Raw genomic sequence first — 24,630 nt, 5'->3', positions numbered from 1 at the left:
TAGAGGGGACAATCTGCCTGAGAAGATGGAATGGAATAGGATCACTTGTGCTTGTTTGCCTTAGCAAGGAGAAGGGTCATCTCTTCAGGGGAAAGGAGGATGAAAGAGGAAATAGCAAAAGGCCACTAAGATGAGAAATGGGAAAAGAGGTAGCTCTGTGAATGGTTTTAGTTTTTTCAATGAAATAAAAAGTAAGATGCTTATCTTGGAGTGGGATAGTGAAGATGTAGGAGATCTTAGGAGGAATGAAAAGGTTTTGGAAAAGCTATTGTGAATTGAGTAGTGAATTGATTTAGGCAGATATAGAAGGATCACCTTGCCACAGTGAGAACCCAGTTGAGATTATGTAACATAAACTTGTAGTGGCATTAGTCCTTGTGGATTTGTGATTTTCTTCCAACTTTTTTCAGCAGCACATTTATAAGAAGACAACATAGTGGAAGTAATCCAAGGCTAGGGTGTAGAAGGACAAAATCCTCAGTACGTTAAAGTATCAGGGGAATCAAACCTAGCTCCATCCTCATTCCTGTCTCACATTTGAGAAACCTTGACTAAATTCTTGTATGCCTTTCTTCCTTAGTTTATTAGCTTTCTTGGATGTTATTTATTGCATCACTGCTAAACAAATTCCTATGAAGGCCACATGCAGATTAGAATAGTCTCTAAGAAAACAAGAAAATCTGGTATATTGAACTTAAAAGTTTATGTGCAGTTTCATAATCATCTGTTTTTTCCCTTGTGTCCTTTCTGGTTACTTTTCAAGGGATTCTTAAAAACTTTTATTCCTATTTGATATTTATAATTCTTTTCCATTAGCATTAAAGAGGAAACTTTTCAAGCAGTATACCTTAGAAGTAGGACTCCTTAAATATTTTTCCTTCTTTCTCAAGGTCTCTTTCACTTTTCTCTTTGGGGGCACCTTTTCCTTGAAGATGAGCTCTTTGTATAGGGTTAGCAGTAGTTTATTTGGCAGCTTCTAATTAATGTTGAGTGGCTTTTGTAGAACTGTTTTCTTAGGATGGTGGAGAGACTTATAGACCACCTCCTTAGTCCTCTACAAGGTTGCGTCTTTTAGAAATGCTATTTTAGTTATGAATTGGACTGAGTTACTGGTTTGATGCTCTTTGGGGTGTTTTGTCACAGGTTAGATTTATATCTCATAGTGCTTAAAACACTGCATTCTGTTGTTTTTATTTTCATTCCCAAAAAAGCATATTATTTTTAATAATATTTAATAATAAATTTTTTAATAATATTTTTTAAGCATATTACTATTTAGGGGGGGTTGGAGACAGTTGGGAAGCCCCATCATCTCATTGAATTTTATGTCCATATTGACCTGTATAGTCGCAGAAATTGTATTTCTGCTTCTATATTGATGTAACCAAGACTTTTTTTACCTAACTCTTTATTGCCCTATGTCCTTGTCTTTTTCTGTGGATACCCACAATGTTCTTCTTTTGGCAGCCTAATCTGAATAACAAGCCAAGGAAGAAAAAGAAGAAGAAGAAAAATAAGAAAACCACAATAGGAGAAACTACGGTATGTTTGCATCGATGCTTATGTGTAGTTTTGTACTCAATTATTATTTCCCTTGTATTTTCTTGCTGCTTTTTTCTAAAGGAGTTTTGAAAACATTGATTTTTTTTTTTGGTCAAGCATTTATTAAGTACTTACTTTGTGTCAAGCACTGTGCTAAGAATTTAAACTTTATATGAATTTAAAAATTTTTAATTTTAAAAAGAATTTAAAATTTAAAAATTTTCCATTTAAAACTTATTTTAAAAAAGTTTTTTTTTAAATCTGCATACATTCTAAGGAGAGAGAGAACATACAGATAACTGTGTATAAGCAAGATATATACAGAGAAGCTAAAAATCGATCTCTGAAGGTTGGGAGAGTTGGGGTGGGACCAGCAAATGCCTCCTGTGGAAGATGGAAGTTAAACTAAGTTTTGAAGGCAGAGAAACCAAGGAAGTGGAGGTGAGGAGAGAGAATTCCAGAGAAAAAGCACTGTCAGGTACCTGTGGAATAATGGGTGTGAAGAATAGCAAGAAGATCAGTAGAGTATATATAGCAGCATGAGAGGGGAAGGACTTTCAAAGCCAAATAGAGTTTTGTATTGGACTGTGGAGATGACAGGGAACCCCAGGATTTTATGGAGTGGGAGAGAGATGACAGGATCAGAGCTGTGCTGGGGAAGTTCCATTTGTCAACTGAGAGGAGAATGACTAGGAATGAAGTGAACCCTGAGTTCTGGAGACTGAACAAGAGGCTATTGCAATAATCCAGGTATAAGGGTTGAGATATTATGCCAAGCTGGTGATTAGGTGAGTGAGAAGGGAAAGATGGATCACTCACAGCAAAGGTGGAAATGAAAGGGCTTGGCAACAAGATTGTTCGGGGCAAGCTCAAGAGAGTCCAAATGACATCCATAGATGACCCTGCCTAGTAGAAGCTTGAGGTACTCTTGAATGTGAGTATGTGACCTCCTAAGGGGGAAAGAAACTGCCCAGTGACTGAGGAAAAAGTCCAGATATGGCAGTAGGGTACAGGGACTATTCATATCTCCCAAAATGACCCTGAGTCTGGAATTGTGAGCAGAATTTCCACCAGCACTGCAAGGGGTTGGACAGGTCACGGTTTCATAAACAGTAAGCCAGGCCTCAGTGGCTGATAGAGGAAGGAAGTATCTATTAAGCATGTACCACTGGACACAGGGGAAGAGATGGGCAAATCTAGAGTGGGACTGAGGGAGATGATAGAGTTGGGAGAGCAAGCAGAATGGGATGGGGAACACATTTTGTACTGCAGTAGCCTTGGGTTCAAAATCACTGGGTTAGGTAGAGTTTGAGGAATGAGTCTAGGCACATAAATTTCAGGTTAAACTGTTCAGGGACATCAATTTGAGATTTAGCCTCTTAGCAAATGGTGGTTATGTGTCCTGTCAGATCCAAGAGACCTGCTTTATGGTGGTCCAGAGCAGGTGAAGGTGTGGCATGGAGGAGTCCAGATAGGAGACAAGCTGGCAGTTAAGGTGTGTCTGTTCTGGGAAATATTTGTGGACCCTTGGAGAAATCTGGATTGAAAAGGCCAGGGGCCTGGATCCCAGGCCAGTGCAGGGTCCTATCAGAAGTCCTTTTTATTAGTATAATTTAGGTAATTCTGTAATAGAAGAAAAAAGATTGCTTAATAAGGTTTGTTCTCTTCATTTTTATGTGTTTCCTTTGGAAAATTAAGAATCTTGATGTCTTATTTTTTTTTTCCTTTTTCTATTCTGCATTACATAATAATTATGACCAGCAGTTCTCTAGTATTGATATTTCTCACTGCTCTGGCTAAACCTACACTTTCTGTTGTTTACTCTTCTGTTAATTTGGCAATTCAGTAGCAAGGGGAAAAGGGAAATAATTATGTTGAGTTTATTGTCAACAACTGAATTTCAAATTAATGCTCTTAACCCATAGGACTGTAGGAGTGATTTACTTTTTCCTGGTATCTCAGTTTTAATTTTATGTTTGCTTAGTCCAAATCAACAAATTCCAAAGCTGTCTACCTAGTTCTTCTTAAAAAGCAAAACAAAACCAAAAAACACTTGATAATGTGTTGAAGGGTTCTCCTGGTAGAGTTCAAAATAAAATTATTTTGATGGTTCCTATATCTTGAATCTTTTTGGTACTTTTAGGAAGATGATGGTCTGGAGGATATTGACAGCATTTTAGAGAAAATTGAAGTTACCAATGGTCTATCAAATCAGTCTCATAGTAGTGTCATCATGGAGAGTCGGCCTCTTCTCTACGTTGAACACAGGTAACAAGTTGATGGTGTTTTTTTCTTTTTTCTTCTTCCTTTATTTCTGGAAAGGCTTTTCTGTTCTGTAGAGCCCATCTGTTCTACTAGTGAAACTTTGTTGGCTGGTGTTAAGTTTCTTTTGTTTAACTCTTCAAGATGTTTCCTGGGAGATGTTACTGTAAAATTGGTCATTTTTTTCAGATCAAATTAATCAAGGTATGGAAATTCCTTATTATAAAACCCTGCTGGCAGAAATGGCAAATTAAATTACATGGCTCTTCATTTCCAAGTTCTACCAGTACACCTATTCTAAGAAAGATAGTTAACCCATGTGTTTTGGATGAGAACCTATTTTACTTGCACTTTAGACTGGAGGTTTTCAAGGCCTTGACCTGCGTTGCTCATCCTAGAACAGAGTAGATACAGTTGGTCCCACATATAATAGGGGGGAATGACCCCTGACCTAGAAATTAGATCTTAAGTCCTGGTTTTGTCATTGAAGTACTACTTGTACTTAGACAAGGCATGCAACATTTCCCAAGCCTTGTTTTCCCATATATAAAGTTAGGAAAGGTTTTGACTATACATTCCCTTAGATAGCTTTTATTTTAAAAAAAATTTTTTTTAATATTGTTAGTATCAATTTTTTATATTACCTGTATTTCCCAGTCTGTCCTTACCAGTTCCCTCTCCTTGAAAACTATTATACAAAACTAACTAATGTATCCCCAAAGTCTGCCATTATATTTAGTGTTCCACATCCTTCCTACCTGTATGCCTCTGCAAAGAAGTTAAGGAAATAACTTCTTATATCTCCTCTTTTGGGCCAAGGTTAGGTATTATAATTTAGGAGCATTTCTTTTTGTTTTCTTGATGCTTTTGTCTCAATACCACAGTTGTTTTTGAGAGAATGTTAGGGGATCCTTTTCCTATTTAAATCCTTTCTTGAAACAAAGACATCTGAAGTCTTTTTTTTTTTAACTCTAATACCCTGAATACTTCTCATTTGCCTTCATGAATTTCCTTCTGCTTTCCCTAGGTAGTGTCTTGCACTTCTTTTTGTTTTGGTGCACATACTCCTACCTTCTTCTCCCTTGCTCTCTTTTCAAGAGAAGCTGGAACAATGTTATTTGGCATGACTGTCTTGTCATATAAACTATAGGTTCATAGTTTATTCTTATAGTCACTCCAGGGCATTTTGTATATAGGTTGAGGTGCAGATAACTTAACTTGTAGAATCATGCCCATGGATACTGATTATCTTGGGACAGCACCTTGGTGTAGAACTCAACTCTCCTTTTCTCTTATTTTCTTATCTCTCCAGCTTTGGGTAGGTGACTTTTTTAGCTTGCTTTTGTCATACTATCCAACTATCAGTGATGCTTTTTATCCTGTTGGCCTTTTTTAAAGATGTGGAAGACATCTTTAGCAATTGGGCAAATGATATGCTTTTGAGAGGAGTATCTATGTGCAGGTCAAATGCCTTCAGAAAACCCAATGCAAGTACTATAGAAGCTGCCATTCTGGTGTTTTTTCCTGATAAGTATTGTGCTTATCTTGGATACACGGCTGGCCCTGCAGAGGGCAGTAGCTCAGACTACAAAATGCATGAGATTGCTGATTGTTGACTGTCAGCCCAAGGTTATTCATCTCACTGTTCCATTATTGTTTGAAATTTAGGGGTAAAAAAATTCTCAATTGTAGAGAAATTACATTTTGTTTTGATGTTTTTTATTTCTAATTCTCTAGACACTTGAATCCAGAGACAGAGTTGAAAAGATACTTTGGAGCTCGAGCTGTCCTTGGAGATCAGAGGTGAGAACAAAGCTTAATATAAACTGAACTCCTTTAATAGTACTTAAAACTGCCATTGACAAGAAATCTTTGCATTCCAGAAGTATGCTGTGGATACCAAGGAATAGTGTTCCTCTGACTTACTTTTAGAAAAATAAGTAAAGTTATAGAAAATTACTGAAATTCTTGGTATTAGTAGAAGAAAGTCTTTAGAATGAGATGGACTTTGATATAGGCTTCTTTTTTTTTTTTTTTTTTTTTAACCCATACCTTCCATCTTAGAATTGATAAGTATCAGCTACTTTGCAGAAGGGCTAGGCATTTGAGGTCAAGTGACTTGTCATAGGCTTCTTTTTGAAGTGAAAATGTGTATCTAGGTTGCTCATCTTTCATTATTTTCCAATTTCTGTTCTTAGACTATATATTGACTTAATAGTAGCTCTTAGACATTCTGAGACTTGATTTCATGGTATCCTAGGTGTGATGCCTAATCTAGTATTACTTGTCATCAGTAAAGCATAAACTGCTTGGCATGGGCACAGGGCTAGTTTTGACTTATTTACTTGGTTAACCTTTAGAATGTGGGCGATTTGAGATTAGATTTTGACCAAAGACTATAAATATTAGTAGAAAATCAAATCCCAAGTGAAATTTTTTGATCAAATCATTCAACACCACAAATGCTATAGGGTGTCTCAAAAGTCGTAGTGCAATTTTAAGCTTTAATAGCTTAAAACTGCCTCAAGATTTTTGGGACACCATATTTTATGGAACTAGAGGAAGTTAGTCCTTCGAATCATATAATTAGTTCAGAAAAAACCTCAGATTGTTTAGTGCTCCCTCATTTAACAGATGACTTGCCCAAGGTCACCCAGGCAAAAAGCAGAACAGAGCTGAGCTTTGAGCCTAGATTCTCTGACTCCACCCTGGATTCACACTTGCTCCACACTTGGCTTGTTTAATGTTTGCCATCAACATTTCACTTGAGTTAGCCTATTAAAGCAACTAGGGATTTTATTCCTATATCTAAGTTCTAAGCTTGAAAGCACTATTATCATTTTTCAGGAAAACTGCAGGGAACACAGAGCTTTGTGTCTATAATTACTGCATTTTGTTGGTATGAAAGATTTCTCAGTTTTTTTTACTTATTCAATAATGATTAGATAATTGAAGACATTTGTCCCCAAAGATAAGCATTTTCTACTTTTTTTGTTCCCAGACCTCGGCAGAGACAGCGTCAGTACCACCGAAGCACATGGCTAACAATTCCGAAGAGCACCTGGCCCCGCTACAGCAAAACAGGTGGGGCCTTGGCAGGTTCTGGTCATGAGGTTTCTATGTCAGAAGTGGTCACTGCTAGTATCATCACATACCTTTTCTTTGGGGCCATACTTATTCTTGTAATTTTGTAGCATTCGTGCAGGGTGCTTTCATATAAATTATATCATTTGATCTTCACAGTAGCCCCTTGAGTTTGGCAGGAATCATTATTCCTCTTCTATAAATTAGGAAATAGACTTAAGTCATTTTCCAGTGGTCATATGGTTAGTAAATGAGTGTTGGAATTTGCATTTAGCTTTTCTTGTCCCCAGTTTTTTCTCCTATATAGTTTAGTGAGTAAATATTTTGAAGTATATGGGGTTTAAATTGATAACTATTTAAGCACAAATTTAGGATTAACTATAACTCTCCCCTAAAACTTTTGAGGTACTATGTATATTTACTTTTCCAAATATCACCCCAAACAAGGTTTTTTTTATTAAACTTTTTTTCTGCCTTTGGATTTTAAAACTTAGAAATCAACTTGGTTTTCACACCACTTGACATATAATGAATTTAGCATGATTGTACAAGATATTTGTATCCATGTTTATTCATAGATCAAATTATGGCTATAGGCAACTTGTAGTTTTTTCCTCCCCTTCATCATATCCTCCCAACTTCTCACATTCTTAGCAAAAGGCAATATCTGTTATTGGGACAATTATTTGTTCTTTGTGGTATCCATATAGTTATTGAGTTATGTGTTAAGATGTCCTGCTAGGGAATCAGTTGTGAGGAAGTGGAGTTAAAAACTACCAAGCTGTTTCATAAGGGCAGGCCAAAGATAGATTTTTCAGATTGCTCAGAAGAATCAGGATTTATAAGCATTAGTTGACAGTTATAAGTTTGCTTATGAAAATTGAGCTGCTTACACCCATCCACTATCCCAGATAGAATGAGAGAGGAGGAGGTGCCTTTCTCCCTCTTTTACTAAATAAGAACTAAAATGCAGGCAATGGCACCATCAAACCTATCAGCCCGAGGCAAAGAAAATAGAAACTGTTTGTATCCCATTTCATATTCCTCTCCCATTCAGGCTACATGATTTCTTTCATGACTTTAAGAAATTCTAAGACAGAAAGACAAGGCCTAGTCAAATAGGATTTAAGTAACTTATCTATGGTCACAGAGCTGGGAAGCATCTGTGACCAAATTTGAACACAAGTCTTCCTGATTCTAGGCCTGGCATTCTTTATCTCCTGTGCCATGTAGCTGCCCTGGGAACATGTATTGAAATGGCGGTGTGGGGGGAGTCAACATTCCCACCTGCCAATAGCCCTGCACACATTGTTTTAATTTATTTTTTAAAACCCTTACCCTGGGGGCAGTTGGGTGGCTCAGTGGATTGAGAGCCAGGCCTAAAAATGGGAGATCCTGGGTTCAAATCTGGCCTCAGACACTTCCCAGCTGTGTGACCCTGGGCAAGTCACTTGACCCCCATTGCCTAGCCCTTACCCTATCTTGGAATTGATAGCGTGTATTGGTTCCAAGGCCAAAGAGCGATAAGGTTTTAGGCAATTAGGGCTAAGTCACATAAGCCCAGAGTCACATAACTAGGGAGTTTTCTGAGGTCATATTTGAACTCAAGACTTCCTATCTCCAGGCCTGGCTCTCTGTCCACTGAGCCTCCTAGCTGTCGCCACCCCCCCCCCTTTTTTTTAAACCCTTACCCTCTGTCTTCAAGTCCCCCGTGTTGCATACCCCCCCACTCTTGTTTTTATTTATTATTTATTTTTAGGCCTTGCCTTCCAAGTCAGAATCAATACGGTGTTTTGGTTCTAAGGCAGAAAAGTGGTAAGGGTTAGGCATTAGGGATTAAGTGAGTGACTTGGCCAGGGTCACACAGCTAGGAAATGTCTGAGGCCAGATTTGAGGTGGACCTGGCTCAATCCACTGAGCTACCTAGCTGCCTCTCCAGTGACCCCACCTTAAATAGATTTAAGTCTTCAAGAAAAAGCAGGCGGCACTAATTTTTACTGACCATAACAATATTTCTTGTTGCTGAATTAATACATATGACTTTAGTGAGTATTAGAGACACTATAACCCTACTGAAACTGGCTAGATTTGGCTTGGTTCACTGATACAATTTCCACTGATTCTAGGTATTACAATGCGAGTACTGGAATCGAAAAGGGGAGTTCAGCACTTCACATTTGAACACCACCGAGAGTACCAGCAGGTTCAATTCCAGTTCCTAAATGCAGTGGAGTCCATGGACCCAAATAATATAGTGGTATGTGAAACAGAGTATGGCTACTTTGAATGTACAATCCATCTCATTGGGCACCTGTCATGTTGTGGTAAAGTTCACCTAAATTGCATTTTGCAAAATACCATCTTGAGACTTGTGCAAAAAAGACCTGGTGATTTGAGCATATCTGCTCATGAACCCTTAACTTCTGTGTATTGGCTCCTAGGTGGAAGAGTGGTAAGGGTGGGCAATGGGGGTCAAGTGACTTGCCCAGGGTCACACAGCTGGGAAGTGTCTGAGGCTGGATTTGAACCTAGGACCTCCCGTCTCTAGGCCTGACTCTCAATCCACTGAGCTACCCAGATGCCTCCCCTCCTTCCCCCTTTAGATTTCTGACAGGCTTTCTGGTTTGATATGAAGCTTGGGCTTTACTACCTGAAGGAACATATGGACCTGTATGAAAAGTCAGGTTTCCACTCTCCTGCCCCCTGTGGCCAAAAGAGAAAATAGTAGAGAACAAGCTTTCAGGCCAGTCAGAGTGAGAAGTAAGAAAGCTCCTTTGTGTGAGTCCTTTCAGCTGAGGAAAGGGAAATGATTATATAAATAAGTGTGAGATGACCTTTAAAGACAGAATTTAGCTATCAGCTGTTCTATTTTTAAATCTTTTTCTTCTGAAAAAAAGCAGTCTTTTATTAATGTCTTAGTAGAACAACTTCAGCATTGAAGTTTTATGAAACTTGTCCAATTTTCTTAAGTTTAATAGGAAAATTTGAGACTCGGGACTGAAGTTAAAGTAATGTGGCTACATATGTTCAAGATCTGAAGAGTTACAAAACTCAATAACAAACTTCTCAAAAACTCAAACCTGTATCACTGTTGAAGAGAGATTTTTTTACAACATGGTTTCTTTCCTGGAAGGGTCTTGTAAGCTGGTTAGGTACTAGGTAGGACTCTTGAAAAATGAAAAAATTGAAACTGAAAATATAACAAGGCCCTGCCCTTATTTCTACTCCTTCAGATGACTGATTATTAGGTTGGTAAATAACTAGCCAAGAGCCTCAGTTGTAGGGCTATTGCTCAGACCAATAGGTGTGCCATTACAAGTATGTCATGGTATTAAGAACTGTTGGAGCCCCTCTAGGCTCTGGTGGAGCTCCTAAAATTGAATCTGTCTATATACTCAGACCCCAAAGTTGATGCAAATTTTGCCCCTGGAAACCTTGTGATTTTTATTTTAAATTTTATTTTTTTGAAACCCTTAACTTCTGTGTATTGGTTCCTTGGTGGAAGAGTGGTAAAGGTGGGCAATGGGGGTCACACAGCTGGGAAGTGTCTGAGGCCGGATTTCAACCTAGGACCTCCTGTCTCTAGGTCTGACTCTCAATCCACTGAGCTACCCAGCTGCCCCAAACCTTGTGATTTTTGATAGGATGTGAATCCTGAATATAATCTGACTTGATTCCTAGAGAGGACAAATTTCAGAAGGTTCAGAAAAATATAGGTAGGATCCCATGGACAGAAGATTTATGAGAAAAGTCAGTTTAAGAAGGGTGGGATTCTCTTAAGACAGAAATTCTAAAAACTTAAAGAAAGGTAATTTTGATGGGGAAATGGAGCTATCTAAAGACATTAATATGGATGTATGTATGTAACATTAATTTAGATTTTTTGAAAGAGGTATAGAAGATGGAGGCAAAGGCTGGTAGTGGAAGAAAGTTGCTTCTAAAGGCCTGGAATGATTTTGTAAGAATAGTGTCAGGAGCACTGAAGCTCAGCATAAGCTATGCCTGACAAAGAAAGCTAAGGACGACAAGGGTTTCTATTTTTGTGTTAAACCCTTCTGCCTGTTGTAAGAGAGGTTATAATGTGGGTTTGGTCTGCACAGGAGAGTTCCAGGAGGATAAAGATTCTAGAATGTGAAAGTGGGGGTTAAGACTGTTAACTGAGATTTTTGGTGGTCTCTTTGGAGATTTCTGGAGAGGTTGGCTGCTTTTCCTTAGTGGCTATTCTATCCTGATTCCCCATCCTATCTACTGCCTTGCTGGTGTTTTGCTGTTGTCGGCTGTGTTCCCTTGTGATCCTGACTATCAGGCCATCTGATTGTAAGATCAGGTCTGGTTCCTTTTAGATCCAGGACCTTTTCCTGGGCCCTGCCAAACTGCCATAGACGACTACCTATAATATCTAAGGGGGGTTGGTTTAGTGCAGATTTAGCTAAAGTAGGGGCTGGGAGCTTTAGGTCAGGGAGGTGAGGATTAGTGTAGGCTAAACACTTTGAAGACTTCCCCTGAGGAAACAAAATTAGATCTGGGGGTTTTAGGTGATGTTAGTATTAGGGTCATCCAAATTCCTTCTAACCTTTTAATTAAATTACCTTTTATTTACTGTTTGAGTGGTCTGCGTGTGTGTCATCTCAGGACAGGCTCTGCCTGTTAATCTTCTGATACTGGCCCAAGCCTATTTATCTGGTTATTATATTATTATTTTATATTATATTATATACCCCTATACCACCCTGTTACTTATAGCATGCCTTAGTATCTTACCTAAGTAGGGGTACTACTTAGTATGAGCTCATATTTAGTGACTGGTAAGATACTAAGTAGGGGTACTTAAGTTTTTGATTGATTAACTTAAAAGTTGCTGATTGGTAGAGTTTGATTCACTCTTCACACATCCTAGGCTACTAGAATAATTGGCCATTGTGATTGCTGAACCAGTATAAGAGATCTTTGAGAGGTACAAGAAAGGCACCTAAGGACTAGAAAAGGATGAATTTTGATCCAGTTTTTTAAACAGGAAAAGAAAAGAGTCTGCAGACTTCAGGCCATTGAGCTGGATTTTTTATTTGTGGCAGAACATCAGTAATTATCAGAAGAGTGGTTTTTTAACCTTGAACAAAATATCATAAAGCAACAGCAAAACATCATAGCTTCATCAGGACAGGTCAGGCCCATCCATCTTTATTTCCTTTTTTGGCAGAGTTACTCACCTGGCATATCAAGGCAATATTGTAGATATAGTTTGCCTAGATTTTAGCCAAGCCTCCAATGTTATTCTTGTGGAAAAGATGAACCAATGGGGCTAAAAGACAACTCAATTAGGTGGATTTAGAAGAGGCTGAGTGGTTGGATCCAAAGAACCTTATAAACAGCTCAGTTTTGAGTCATGGTTGAGCCTGTGTTACTTAATGTTTTTATCAGTGACTTGAATAAAGACACAAATGGCATGCTCCTCAGCTTTGCAGATGAGATAGCATTAAGAGGAATAGCTATATGATAGTCATGATCAAAAGAAATCTCAACAGACTGCAACAAGTCTTATAAGAAGAAATTTAATGGGGATTAAATAAAATCTTATGTTTGAATTAAAAAATCAACTCCACAAGAATAAACTAGTAATTTGAAAAAGATCTGTGAATTTTAGCGCACCAAAAGCTCAATATGAAACATTGGCATGATAATCACAGCCAAAATGGTGGCATTGAGACATGATGTCCAGAAATAAGATGTTAGTTTCCCGTTTGGACCGTATCTGTAATGTTGGGTTCAACTCTGAGCACCACATTTTAGGAGGACGTTGATAAAGTGGAAAAGTGTCCAGAGAAGGGTAACCAGAATGTGATGTGCTTTGTTTTCATGACCAATGAGTGTCATTTGGATGACCTACAGATAGTTAGCCTGGAGGAGAGAGGACTTATTAAATTTCAAGTATGTGAAAAACTGTAGGGTAGAAAAGGTGTTCATTTAATTAAGTTAAATTAATATTAATAAAATGTTAAAACATGTTCTTGGCTTCAAAGATCAGAAAGAAGAGTGGTGGGGGCAGAGATGTATATTTTAGCTTTGAATTCAATGAGTGCTTCCTTAACAATTGCCTCTGGAGTTGGGCTGGTCCCTACAATAGAGGTCATCAAGCAAAAATTGGATGACTATTTGTTAGATATGTTGGAGAAGGAAATTCTTTTCAGATACGGATTGGCTTAGATTGCCTTTGTTGTCCCTCCCAACTTAAGAGATTCTGTGATTATTCTCTAATACTAGGGCAGGATACCAAGTGCTCTTGAGGCATATAAACTGATCTAACTGATGGAGAAATGAGAATTGCCAAGTATTTTCTGATTTCCAAATGAATTAATAAATTCTGCATGTGAAAAAGTTTGACTGTGCTCTAAAAGAAACAGGAATTTGTCAAATACTTTTATGTACTGTAAACTTAAATGCTTAATTTCCGAAGGAGATTTGTGTTAGGCAGTATATTTTTGATACCATATTCAGTCATCTCTTTTTCTCTGTATTTTCAGCTTCTGCTCCAGGGAAATCCTTATCACATAGACTCACTGCTCCAGCTCAGTGATGTATGTCGACTCCAGGAGGATCAGGAGATGGCTCGTGATCTTATAGGTAAGATCACCTGGTATGGGTAAAGGAAGATGATTATTTTTTTATTCCCAGGTCATGCTGACTATTTTTGCCAAGATGGAGCAGCAGGAGAAGGTGCCCTTATTCTGACTTCTGGTTTTTTAGCATGTTAGATGAAATCATGAAGCAAATAAAATATCGTTCCTTAAGAAACTTAGTCTTGTGGGGGTAGCCTGGTAGCTCAGTAGATTGAGAGCCAAACCCAGGGATGCAATATCCTGGGTTAAAAACTGGCCTGGGAGGTAAGGGTTAAAAGAAAGAAAGAAACCTAATCCTGTTAATCTCTCAAGCTCTCATCCTTTATTTATCCTGTGTACTCCAAGACTCCTAAAAAAGAGTAGTCTAGGAGCAATTAATTAGCACAATGGCTAGAGGACCACGCCTAAAAATATGGAGGACTTAGATTCAACTCTGGCCTCAGACATTTACTAGCTGTGTGACCCTGGCTGGATCACTTAACTCGTTTCCTAACCCATACCATTCTTCTGTCTTAGAATCCATCGATATAACTGGGTATATTTTCTATGCCTCTGTCCTAGGCCATTTTCTCTTTTAGTGATCTTATTTGTTCCTTGTGGGTTCAATTATTATCTCTATGAAGATGATTCCCAATCTCTCTCTGCAGCCCCTCCATCTCTCCTTGCCTCTAGTCCCTTATCACTCTCACTCCCTACCAGACTTTGATGTCCTATCAGCAGTTCAAATTTAATATATTCAAGAAACAAATCCTTTTTTCCTCCTAAAAACATTTCTTTCCTCCAGACTTCCCTATTTCTGTTGAGAATATCATTATCCTCCCCTTTGTCCAGATTCATAACCTCATCACGTCATCTTGACTTCTTCAGCTGCCCCCCCACACACACACACACACATTCAGTCCATACTGTAACCTATTCAAACTCAACAAATTCTTATATTAAATTCCATTCCCTTCTGATCAGTCACATAACCTCCATCTTAGTTCAAGCTTTACAGCCTCTTTATAGATTATTGTAGTAACTTCCTAAGTGGTTTACCTGTCTTCATTCTCTCCCCTTTCTGGTCCATCCTCCACACAGCTTCAGAATAATCTTCCCAAGGCATAAGCCTGTATCACTCTCCTTTTCAAAAACCTTCATTGGCTCTCTGTTGCCTATAAACTCTAGCCTGGCATTAAAAGTCCTCCATAGTCAGCACCTACCCATCTTTCCAGACTTAGAATGCAGCATTCAAGCTTAACTGGAACACTAGCTATTTCCTGAATTCTGCATTCTGTCTTCTGTTACATGATAGTCGGCCAGGAATACACTTCCTCCTTGTCTCCACCTGTCAGAATCCTTCCTTCCAGCTCAGTTTTTATATCAACCCCTCCATGAAGCCTTCTCTGTAGTAGATGGGATTTTTCTTCTTCCTCATTAATACTTAGTTCTCATTGAACAGAATATTATAGGAAGTAGAAAGAATATTATGCTTAATCTGTTGAGCATTTCCTCCAATTAAGCTCTTTGAGGATTTAGGACTAATCCTTTTTTTTTCCTTTGTTGCACTTATTACAGTGCTTTGCACTGTGAAGGGTTAATTTTTGGGTAGTAGTTTGACAAAAGAGAGGAAAGCAGTTTGATAACACTTTAATTTAGAAGAAGTTCATATAGAAAATAGAAAGGAAGAAAGTGAAATTATTACTCTATACCTTATGACTATAACTAAAATCCTAATTCTGCCTAAAATTTCTAAAACCCCTAATCTTAACTGTCTTCACAGATAGATTCTTCTTGCCTAGCCAGGCCTAACTAAACTACACTGTCTATCTAGGAATTAATTCACTATCTAACTATCTAAGCTAATCAATAACCATTAATCACCCACAACCTCCTTAAATCTGACAAAAGCCCTGAACTCAATTGTCTCTTACTTATATATCCCTTCCTTGTCTCCTAGGTAATGGAATCTTCAGCTCTGGTTAACTTTTACTTAGAAAATCTGTCCCTCCCTTTTAAAGAGACAGAGGAGAGATAAAGAAACCCTTTGACAGCACAAAACAATGACTTAACAGATGTTAAACTGAATTTGAGTTTAATTGACTTAATCACAACATGGGACTTATACTGACAAATCCCTCTGGGTGATGGTAAAATGAGTACCAAAGAAGCCCTGTCTTAGACAGTGTCTCAGGCAAGTCAGGGTATAAGACACAAACATCTTGGTTTTCCATCCCCTAATTTTACATTGTTAGACTTCAGAATTTTAATCTGTGTATGTGTTTGTGTATGAGACAAATTAACCCTTACTATAAAGGACTTTATAATGTCAGTTGGTGAACATTACGAAAATAGCATTTCTCTTGTTTTTAGAGAGAGCTTTGTACAGTTTGGAATGCGCATTTCACCCTTTGTTTAGTCTCACCAGTGGAACGTGCAGACTAGATTATCGCAGAACTGAAAACAGGTTAGTGATTTCTCATTTCTTGTGTTTTGATTTTGTTCCATAAACTTGGATCCAGAGATATCTTTAGATTGTGTGGAGTCTCTTAATACACTCAACAACTACAGGTTGTGAAAGAAGCAAAGTCTGTATCAATTGTGGAGTGTATTCATAGGAATTTCTGGGAAGAGCTGCTCCCTTTGTTAAATGTGACTCCCACTTGGCTAGAACCAAGAATAAAGTCAATATTAGAAGTAATCAGTAGGACAGCTAGGTTTCTCAGGGGATTGAGAGCCAGGACTAGAGACAGGAGGTCCTAGGTTCAGATCTGACATCTGACACTTTTCAGCTTTGTGATTCTGGAGTCACTTGACCCCCATTGCCTGACCCTTACCGCTATTCTGCCTTAGAACCAATATACAATATTGAGTCTAAGATAAGAAGGTATGGGTTTTTTTTAAAAAGTAATCAGTGATTTTCTCCACTTCTTTGCTTTTAAATTCTGAAGTTGACACTTCTAAGGTAAGAAGAATGAAATTTATGGAAGTCATAACATCCAATTTTATAATATAAGAGGCTGTAACTTGCTTTTTCTTATACATGTGAAATAATGAAAATACATATCTATGGCCTTTATAATTTTGACCATCCTTTGACATACCTTATTTATTTGATCTTCACAATAACACTGAAAAGTACAGCACAGGTATTACCAGTTTTTTTAGTTAAAAATGGATTCTGAGAACTTGTTACTTAGCCAGAATTTCAATATAACTATCCGTGTAACCTGTTTCTTTTATCTAGGGCTTTCTACCTGGTTCTCTTCAAGCACATGATGTTCCTAGAGAGAAGAGGCTGTCCCCGAACAGCTTTAGAATTCTGCAAACTTATCCTAAGGTAAATATCTATTATTAGGTTACATGAGCTGCCTTGCTTGGACATCTGAAGCAGTATTCTAGCCCGTAACAGCTCAGTCCGTAAAGAGATATATGCCGGTCTATAAGCCTTTTTGAGTCAGGAGACATCCTGTGTCTTCTAAATTACTATACAGTGATCTTTTCATCTAAAGATGGTTGAAGGAACTCACCACTGCTGAGGAAAAGCTGAATGATTATACCTTATGAGTTTTGTTGCAACTGTAACTAAATTGTGCCAAGATCATGACAACTTCTTTGCTTTGTTTTTTTTGTTTTGTTTTATTTTGTTTTGTTTTTTGCTTATTTTCCCTTTTCTTGGAAGTCTTGATCCGGACAATGACCCCCTCTGCTTGTTGCTGATTATTGATTTGCTGGCATTACGAGCCAGGGATTATGGATTCCTAATACGTATGTTCCAGGAATGGGAGGTGAGTTTTATGAATTTTAAAATCAGAATTTTAACATTTTCATCCTCATGAATAAATGACCTTGGTACAGATGGTCATTTTCCCCTATACTTTATCATGATCATTGTCAGGGAAGTCACTCATTTAAAAAGCAAAACAACTTCATACATTCTGTCTTAAAATTTTTACTAGTATTGGTTCCAAAGCAGAAGAATAGTAGGGGTAGGCAATTGGGGTTAAATGACTTACTCAAGTTCTCTGCACCACTTAGTAAATAAAGTGTATGATCACATTAACCTTTTTGATAGCCACATCATACTGCTAATCTTTGATGAACATCAGCTAAAATAGTCATTCTTTTTTTTTCTTCAATGGAATCATTAATTCTTTTTAAAAAATTGTAATTTCCTCTTACAAATCCTATCAACAAACGTTTAATTGTACAGAGGACACATTTCTTTTTCACAGGAACTATTGTCCCATCCTGTGCTTATGAAATTGATCTTTTCAAACTCAGAACTTCACATTTCTCACTCTTAAATTTTGTCTTATTAAATTTCAGCCTATTCTTTTAGTCCTTCATGATCTTTTTGGATCTCTTTAGACAACATATTTGCTATAATTTTGATAAGTACATCTTCCTCAAGGGAAAAGAGGTGAACATATCCCAATTCAAATTTCCTTTTCTTTTCCCAAGCAGCTGAATTCTAAATATATACATAGCTTTACTATAATATAGGCAGCATATGGGGCACCATTATGTAAGAGCTAAATGGCTGGGTCTGGAATCATCACATCATGAATAAATCACTTTATCCTCTCTGAGCCTCAGTTTCCTCATCTGTAAAATGGAGGTGATGATAATACCTAGAAGGTACTTTTTGAAAATAACTTCATGAGGGGCAGCTAGGTGGCTTAGTGAATTGAGAGCCAGGCCTACAAACAGGAGGGTTCAAATCTGGCCTCAGACACTTCCTAGTTGTTTGACTCTGGGCAAGTCACTTAAGCCCCATTGCCTAGCCCTTACTGCTCCTCTGCCTTAGAACCAATACACAGTATTGAATCTAAGACAGAAGGTAAGAGTTTAAAAATAATAACTTAATGGGATTGGTGTCAGTTTTTGTTTTGATGATTGTCAAACCTACATAGTGCTTCACCCTGCTTCTTACCTGTCTCTTCCATCTCCATACACTCCTCCAGGTTCCTGTACGTTTCACAGCATGATTAAGTCTTGCAAATTTTTCTAGCACATCCAGTCCTGAACATTTTTCCAGGATTTAAAGCATGAGAGAATAGAGGCTTAAAAACCCTAACCGTTTATGAAATGAGAAGGGCCTTCAGAGGTCATTTGGTTCAGCTGCTCCCTGAAGCACAAATAAATAACATCCCTTTTTAAAGGTTATTCATGTGATTGCCAGTGATAGGGAACAGATTGCTTCTCAAAGCAGCTCATACTGTCTATTAATGGCTTTTATTTGTAGGAAGGGTTTTCATATATTAAATGAAAATGAACCTCTTGGTAATCCCTCCTAGGGCCAAGCAGGACAAGCCTAAGATCTTATTTTTTCTAATTAACAACTTCTCATATTGAAGGACTCCCTTGCTAAGTATTTTTTCCAGATCTAAGTGGTCCCATTTCCTCCAACTGAAAATTGAAAGTTCTTTCACATTCTTGTCATCCTCTGAATGCTGCTGAACATCATTTTTCCTAAAATGTGGTGCCAAAAGCTAGATGGTTAATAGCCCAGTTGTGTTTTTAGAACAGAGTCCTGGGGGAATTGGGGGCCTTCTTCATTCTGAGTACTAGACATCTTTTAATGCAGCCTATGCTTGGATTGGCATTTTTAGCAGCCACAGCACAAAAGTGACTCCTATTGTGTTTGCATTTTAGGTCTAAGAACTTTTCCACATGAATTGCAGTCTGGCTGTGACCATGTCTTCCCCACAATTTGTTTTTTTGTGTCCATTTGCAGGATATTTTATCCCCATTAAATTTTATCTTGTTTAATTTGTTTTGATCCATTATTCCAGCTTGATGCTTTGGCCTAGGTAGAGAATTTTTTTCATCATAACAGCAGAGTAGTAAAAATGTTTTTGATCACCAATTTGGAATGATCTTACCTATATCTGCTAAAGAGACTGATCCACAAATAGTGTAACATACTATTGCCTTAACATGTATTTGTCTTTACCTCCTTCAAGTCACAAATCTCATTTCTTCTTTATTTGTAGAATCATCGAAACTTGTCCCAGCTCCCAAATTTTGCTTTCTCTGTTCCACTGGCATATTTTTTTCTGAGTCAGCAAGATGATCTTCCGGAGCTTGAACTCAGTTCAGCAAGGGCAAATGCATCTCGCCTAATTCAGCAGGCACTCATCATGTTCCCTGGTGGTAAGTTTTAGTAGCTCTTCTAAGGTGGGAAGTGTATCTGTTTAATATGCCCAGCAAAGAGCCACCCTGGAAGCAAAGAGCCAGAAAGCCCTTGACTGAGCTTCTTATAGAACAAACCATTGGCTCATTAGATATAGAACTAGCTCTAAAGATGGAAGAGCCCAAGTTCAAACTCAGTTGGCCTCAAACTTCATAGCTGTGTGACCCTGGAAAAGTCATTTAATCCCATTGTCTATCCTTACCATTCTTCTATCTAGGAACCATTTGATTCTAAGATAGAAGATAAGGGTCTCGTTTTTGTTTTTGTTTTTTTAAAGAAACAAACCACAACTGCCTTATGTTTTAGAGGGAAACCACCCCATGACTTATTGGGTGCATCCTTAAGCCAGTGCCTTTTGAATCTGAGAGAAGCATGTATAGGATTTTTTATTCTGTTGTGTCATGTCATTATTTAAAATGAAAGTGGCTTCAGACTTGGTTTTCTGAGCATAATCATAGTGCTCAGAGGTGCAGCTATTCTTCAGTAAGGTATAATATCCTTTTTCTTTTCACTGTTTTTATTTCCAGTTAAGCATCTATATTTTTCTCCTTCACACTTCTCTGTTCCTCCCATTAGAAACAAAAGAAAAGCAAAGCCCTCATAACAAATATGCATGGTCAGGCAAAACAAATTTCCAGATAGATCACATCCAAAAACATGTCTCATTTTGCATATTTCATTCATCACCACAGTCCAGATATAGAGTTTTTCATCATCGGTCTTCCAGGATCAGGGTTGATCAATCATTGCATTAGTCAAAATATTTGTCATCCAGAATTGTTGTTAGAATGTAATTTGTATTGTGTCTGCTGACTTCACCATGTATCAGCTCATAACATTTTCCCAAGGTTCTTTTTTATAATTTCTTCCAGTATAGCCATAATATGTTCAGCTATTCCCCCAATTGATAAGCTTTCCTTAACCCTCAAGACTTCATTCTCCAGACCCCTGAATTATTCTTATACTCTCTGCTGCCTGGATCTGACCAGCAAGCACGTGTACATGTATTCCTCTCTCTCCCTCTCTCTCTCTCTCTCTCTCTCTCTCTCTTTCCCTCTCTCCCTCTCTCTCCCCCCCTTTCTTTGATTCCATTGGGTTGTAGCCCTTGTTGTGATATTACTGGGTCAAAGGATATGTATAGTTTAGGGATTTTTTTGTGCATGGTTCCAAATTGCTTTCCAGAATGCCTATATTATTCCATTCTATATTTTTTGGAAATGAGGTCTTTATCAGGGAAGCTTGCTACAAAGATTTTTTTTTTTTTAGAGCATACCATTTCAACATGAAAATAGATGAATATTTAGAGGTCATTCTATTCTCAAGAAATTTATTGAGAAATTTAGGGGATGTCTTCCTGGGGGAATGAATTACCAACTGAAAGATATATGTATTTCCTGAAAGTCCAGGGGAATGTCTAGTACATGAACAACATGAAAGAAAGAATGAAGGCAAGTAAAAGAATGATAATAATAAAGCAGAAGCTAGAACAAAACAAAATTATATTTAAATAGAATTTGCAGTGAGTGAGTCTTATATCCAAGTTTTGATATCATTTTTCTTTGTTTACATATTTTTTTGGGAAATTCTAATTGAAATGGAAGGCAGCTTTTAGAGGCTAAATGTTAAAATTTTGTTTCTTGGAAAATATTCTGTTATTAAAAATTGTGAAAATAATAGACAACCTACAAACTATGAACTTAAAATTTTTTCCTAAACATTATTCAGCCATTGTAGTGTTCCCCCCGCCCCCCCCCAAAAAAATCACTAGATTCAGAAACCGGGATCCATCTTTGGGATTCAGCCATGCCACTTGTAACATTTTGGATGTTAAAATGAAGGGATTGAAGTTGATGATTAGTGTCTCTTCCAGCTCTAAGTCTAGGCTTTATAGAAAATCTAGATGACGGAGATGATCAAAAACAATTTTCCAAGTCCTTATCCTTACCCTTTGGGTGCCTGTGCTGCTACCATTACTACTAGCTCTGCAAATGCGGAGACTAAGCATCTGCCACCTGCTTACTGACATCTAAACTGGCTTAAGAAAGGGTGAAAGTCCCCCCGACGGCCTATTAAATATCTGAGAGAAGGCACTTCTTGTTAGTAGACCTGTGCTTGAGGCTGGCAGCTAAAGGAAAGGAGGTAGTTGTTTTCAGGATTTGCAGTGGGAAGTACAAGGGTGAGAGAAGTCTTGAGGGTTAAGGAAAGCCAAGAAGGAGGGTCTCAATAACTGGGATGTGAACTGTCTCCTGCTATTGAAGCAAAGCCAAAATGGTAGGGATGGTGGGGCCACTTGAGAGGGAAGAAGTGGTTTTCATTCTCCAGACCCCTGAATTATTCTTATACTCTCTGCTGCCTGGATCTGACCAGCAAGCACATGTACATATATTCATCTCTCTCTCTCTCTCTCTCTCTCTCTCTCTCTCTCTCTCTCTCTCTCTCCCTCTCTCCCTCCCTCCCTCTCCCTCTCTCCCTTTCTCCCTTTCTCCCTCTCTCCCCGCCTCATTCCCCACCCACCTCCCATTGCCTTCAGATACCTGGCTGCCTACAGGTAGTCACTTAGTGGCTCCTCCACCATTTCAAGCCAGACATCATACAATCCTCAGGCAGCTTAAGCCTTCTCCTTTTCTTTTGATGTTTCATTTTGGAGGGAAATACATTACTACCATTGAAATTTTCTCATGGAAAATTTCATTTTCCTTCCATAGATTTCCTATTTACCTTCCATAGGCTGCCCATTACAGTTTGTGAAACAGTATGACAAGTCTGCTTGACCAAACACTGATTGTGAAATTGTTTAAAAGTTTATTCCTTGTGACTCTTGTGTTTATCCTCTGAACTTGTGGCAGGAGGTCAGGGCACCTTATTAGGGTAGTGCTGTCAAGGGGTTGTTACACATGGAGCTTTGTAGAGGTTTGGCCTGGTCACTGTGAGGGCCAGGTGAAACAGAAAGTAAGGAGGCCAACTTGGGCTTCAGGTGGGATTTGGGTTTATGGAAATACCACCATTTCATACTTTAAAAAAAATTATTGAAGATAATAGAATGGTTTGCCATTTCTTTATGTAGTTCATTTCACAAATGAGGAATTGAGGCAAACACAGAGATAAATAAATGACTTGCCCAGCATCACATAGTAAAAGTATCTGAGGCTACATTTGAACTCATGAAGATGAGTTTTCCTGACATTAAGTCTGGCACTCTGTCCACCACCATTGGCACCACCTAGCTGCCCTCTGCCTTATACTTTGTTAAAGTGATATAAAAGGCTCTGATAATTCTGGTTGGGCCCCCCTCAGGCAGATGTTTCCTGATCCTGCCTCACCTGGGATTAGCACAGGCATCAGTTAACTATGAATTTGTTGTGGATTGCAAATCATTAAGAGTGCATGTTTTGCAGGCCTAGAGACAGGAGGTCCTAGGTTCAAGTCTGGCCTCGGACACTTCCCAGCTGTGTGACCCTGGACAAGTCACTTGACCCCCATTGCCCACCCTTACCACTCTTCCACCAAGGAACCAATACCCAGAAGTTAAGGGTTTAAAAAAAAAAGAGTGCATGTTTTGGAAAAGCTTGCACAAAATCACCAGTCATAGAAGCATGTCATTGTACGGTCACTAGAAATTTTTATAGGAAAATGAATTTTTGTAACTACATCTAAATATTCCCTATGGGATATTTTACATATATTTTTATGTGCACATGCAAAATATGACTGCCTGATCAAATGCCAATTTTTGTGCCCTGCAATTCCCCAGTTTAACTTCAGTGATTTAACTGTCAGTCTTACTAAACTTCACCTACTAAAACACTCCTTTCTCTTTTGTGGTTTGGGATTCTCTACGAGATTCCTAAGCTGTAAATTTTCTATGCTAGCTATTTTCTTGGTTTGTTCTTTATAATCTCTCTTGACTAAAGTCATATTCATACCAAATAAGAGTAAGAGGCAACTAAGTGGCATAGTGGGCTGGGCCTGGATTCAGGAAGACCTGAGTTCAAATCCAATCCCAGACACTAGCTAGCTTTGTGACCTTGGGCAAGTCATTTAACCTCCATTTGCCTCAATTTTCCCATTTGTAAGAATTAGGATAATATTAGCATTTACCTTACACGGTTGTTATGAGGATCAAATGAGAATTTTTTTTAAAAGCACTTTAGCACAGAGCTTGGAACATAGTAGGAACTTAATAAATGCTTGTTTTCCTTTTTTTCCTTCCTTCTTGGGTCAGCAGCAAGAGGGACAAAGATGGCACCATTAATTTGTCTCTTTTGTAGAAAGATCAGCTCTCTTTTTAAACAGAGGGAGCCACATATATGGCAATATCTCATTTAAGCTGTTCTTTTTTCTGTTTGCCATATTTTTTATTTTATCTAAGTAATTGCGTAACCAGAAATGCCTTACTGGGGAGACACTTGAAAATTGTTTTCTCCTGGTCTCACACTACAAACAAAAATATGTGACCAACCTAAGAAGCCCCATGGCCAATCGGCTGGAAAGGCATATCTTTAGGACAGAGCCAGACTAAATGAATTCCCATAATGCCAAGTCACTCGATGAGGATTTCATGGAACAGCACCACCTCCTGGCCAAGTCAGTTGGGAGCTCAGTGCCAGCCAACACTGCTTTTGTCCAGTTCTAGAAAAATTCGGGCTATCCCATTGCTTACCTTGTGCATCTTTCCCTAGGGCATATGTTCATGAAACATAAGAATGACAACAACTGATGGCATGTTCTTAGGGCATCATGTAGCACCTCTCATCAAAGATGGAGAAAGGGATGTTACTAGCAGGACATGAGGAGGTTGTCAGGATTTGGAATAGGAATCTGGAGGACTGTACCCTCCCTTACCATGTGAACAACTGGGCAGATAAGGAGAGAGGTGTGAGCTGTCAGTCATTGGCACCACCCCTACCCTACATGGAAGGAAGGAAGGAAGGAAGCAGGATTAGGGCTTCT

At 38.3% G+C, this 24,630-nt stretch overlaps 1 protein-coding gene across 1 annotated transcript in view; it reads left to right on the top strand.

Moving 5' to 3' along the window:
* The window catches only part of TCF25 (transcription factor 25), a 51,454-nt gene that overhangs the window by 17,674 nt on the left and 9,150 nt on the right, over window positions 1-24,630 (top strand). The window contains exons 3-12 of the mRNA XM_044663159.1: window positions 1,468-1,542; window positions 3,686-3,810; window positions 5,542-5,607; window positions 6,806-6,888; window positions 9,015-9,145; window positions 13,407-13,506; window positions 15,855-15,948; window positions 16,729-16,821; window positions 17,164-17,269; window positions 19,481-19,640. Coding sequence (XP_044519094.1) covers window positions 1,468-1,542; window positions 3,686-3,810; window positions 5,542-5,607; window positions 6,806-6,888; window positions 9,015-9,145; window positions 13,407-13,506; window positions 15,855-15,948; window positions 16,729-16,821; window positions 17,164-17,269; window positions 19,481-19,640 — 1,033 coding nt within the window. The remainder of the gene's footprint in view (window positions 1-1,467; window positions 1,543-3,685; window positions 3,811-5,541; window positions 5,608-6,805; window positions 6,889-9,014; window positions 9,146-13,406; window positions 13,507-15,854; window positions 15,949-16,728; window positions 16,822-17,163; window positions 17,270-19,480; window positions 19,641-24,630) is intronic.

Source organism: Gracilinanus agilis, chromosome 2 (genome assembly GCF_016433145.1).
Source record: "Gracilinanus agilis isolate LMUSP501 chromosome 2, AgileGrace, whole genome shotgun sequence".
Taxonomy (NCBI): Eukaryota; Metazoa; Chordata; class Mammalia; order Didelphimorphia; family Didelphidae; genus Gracilinanus; species Gracilinanus agilis.
Note: the sequence above shows the minus strand (reverse complement) of the source record. Positions and strands in the feature narration are given on the sequence as shown.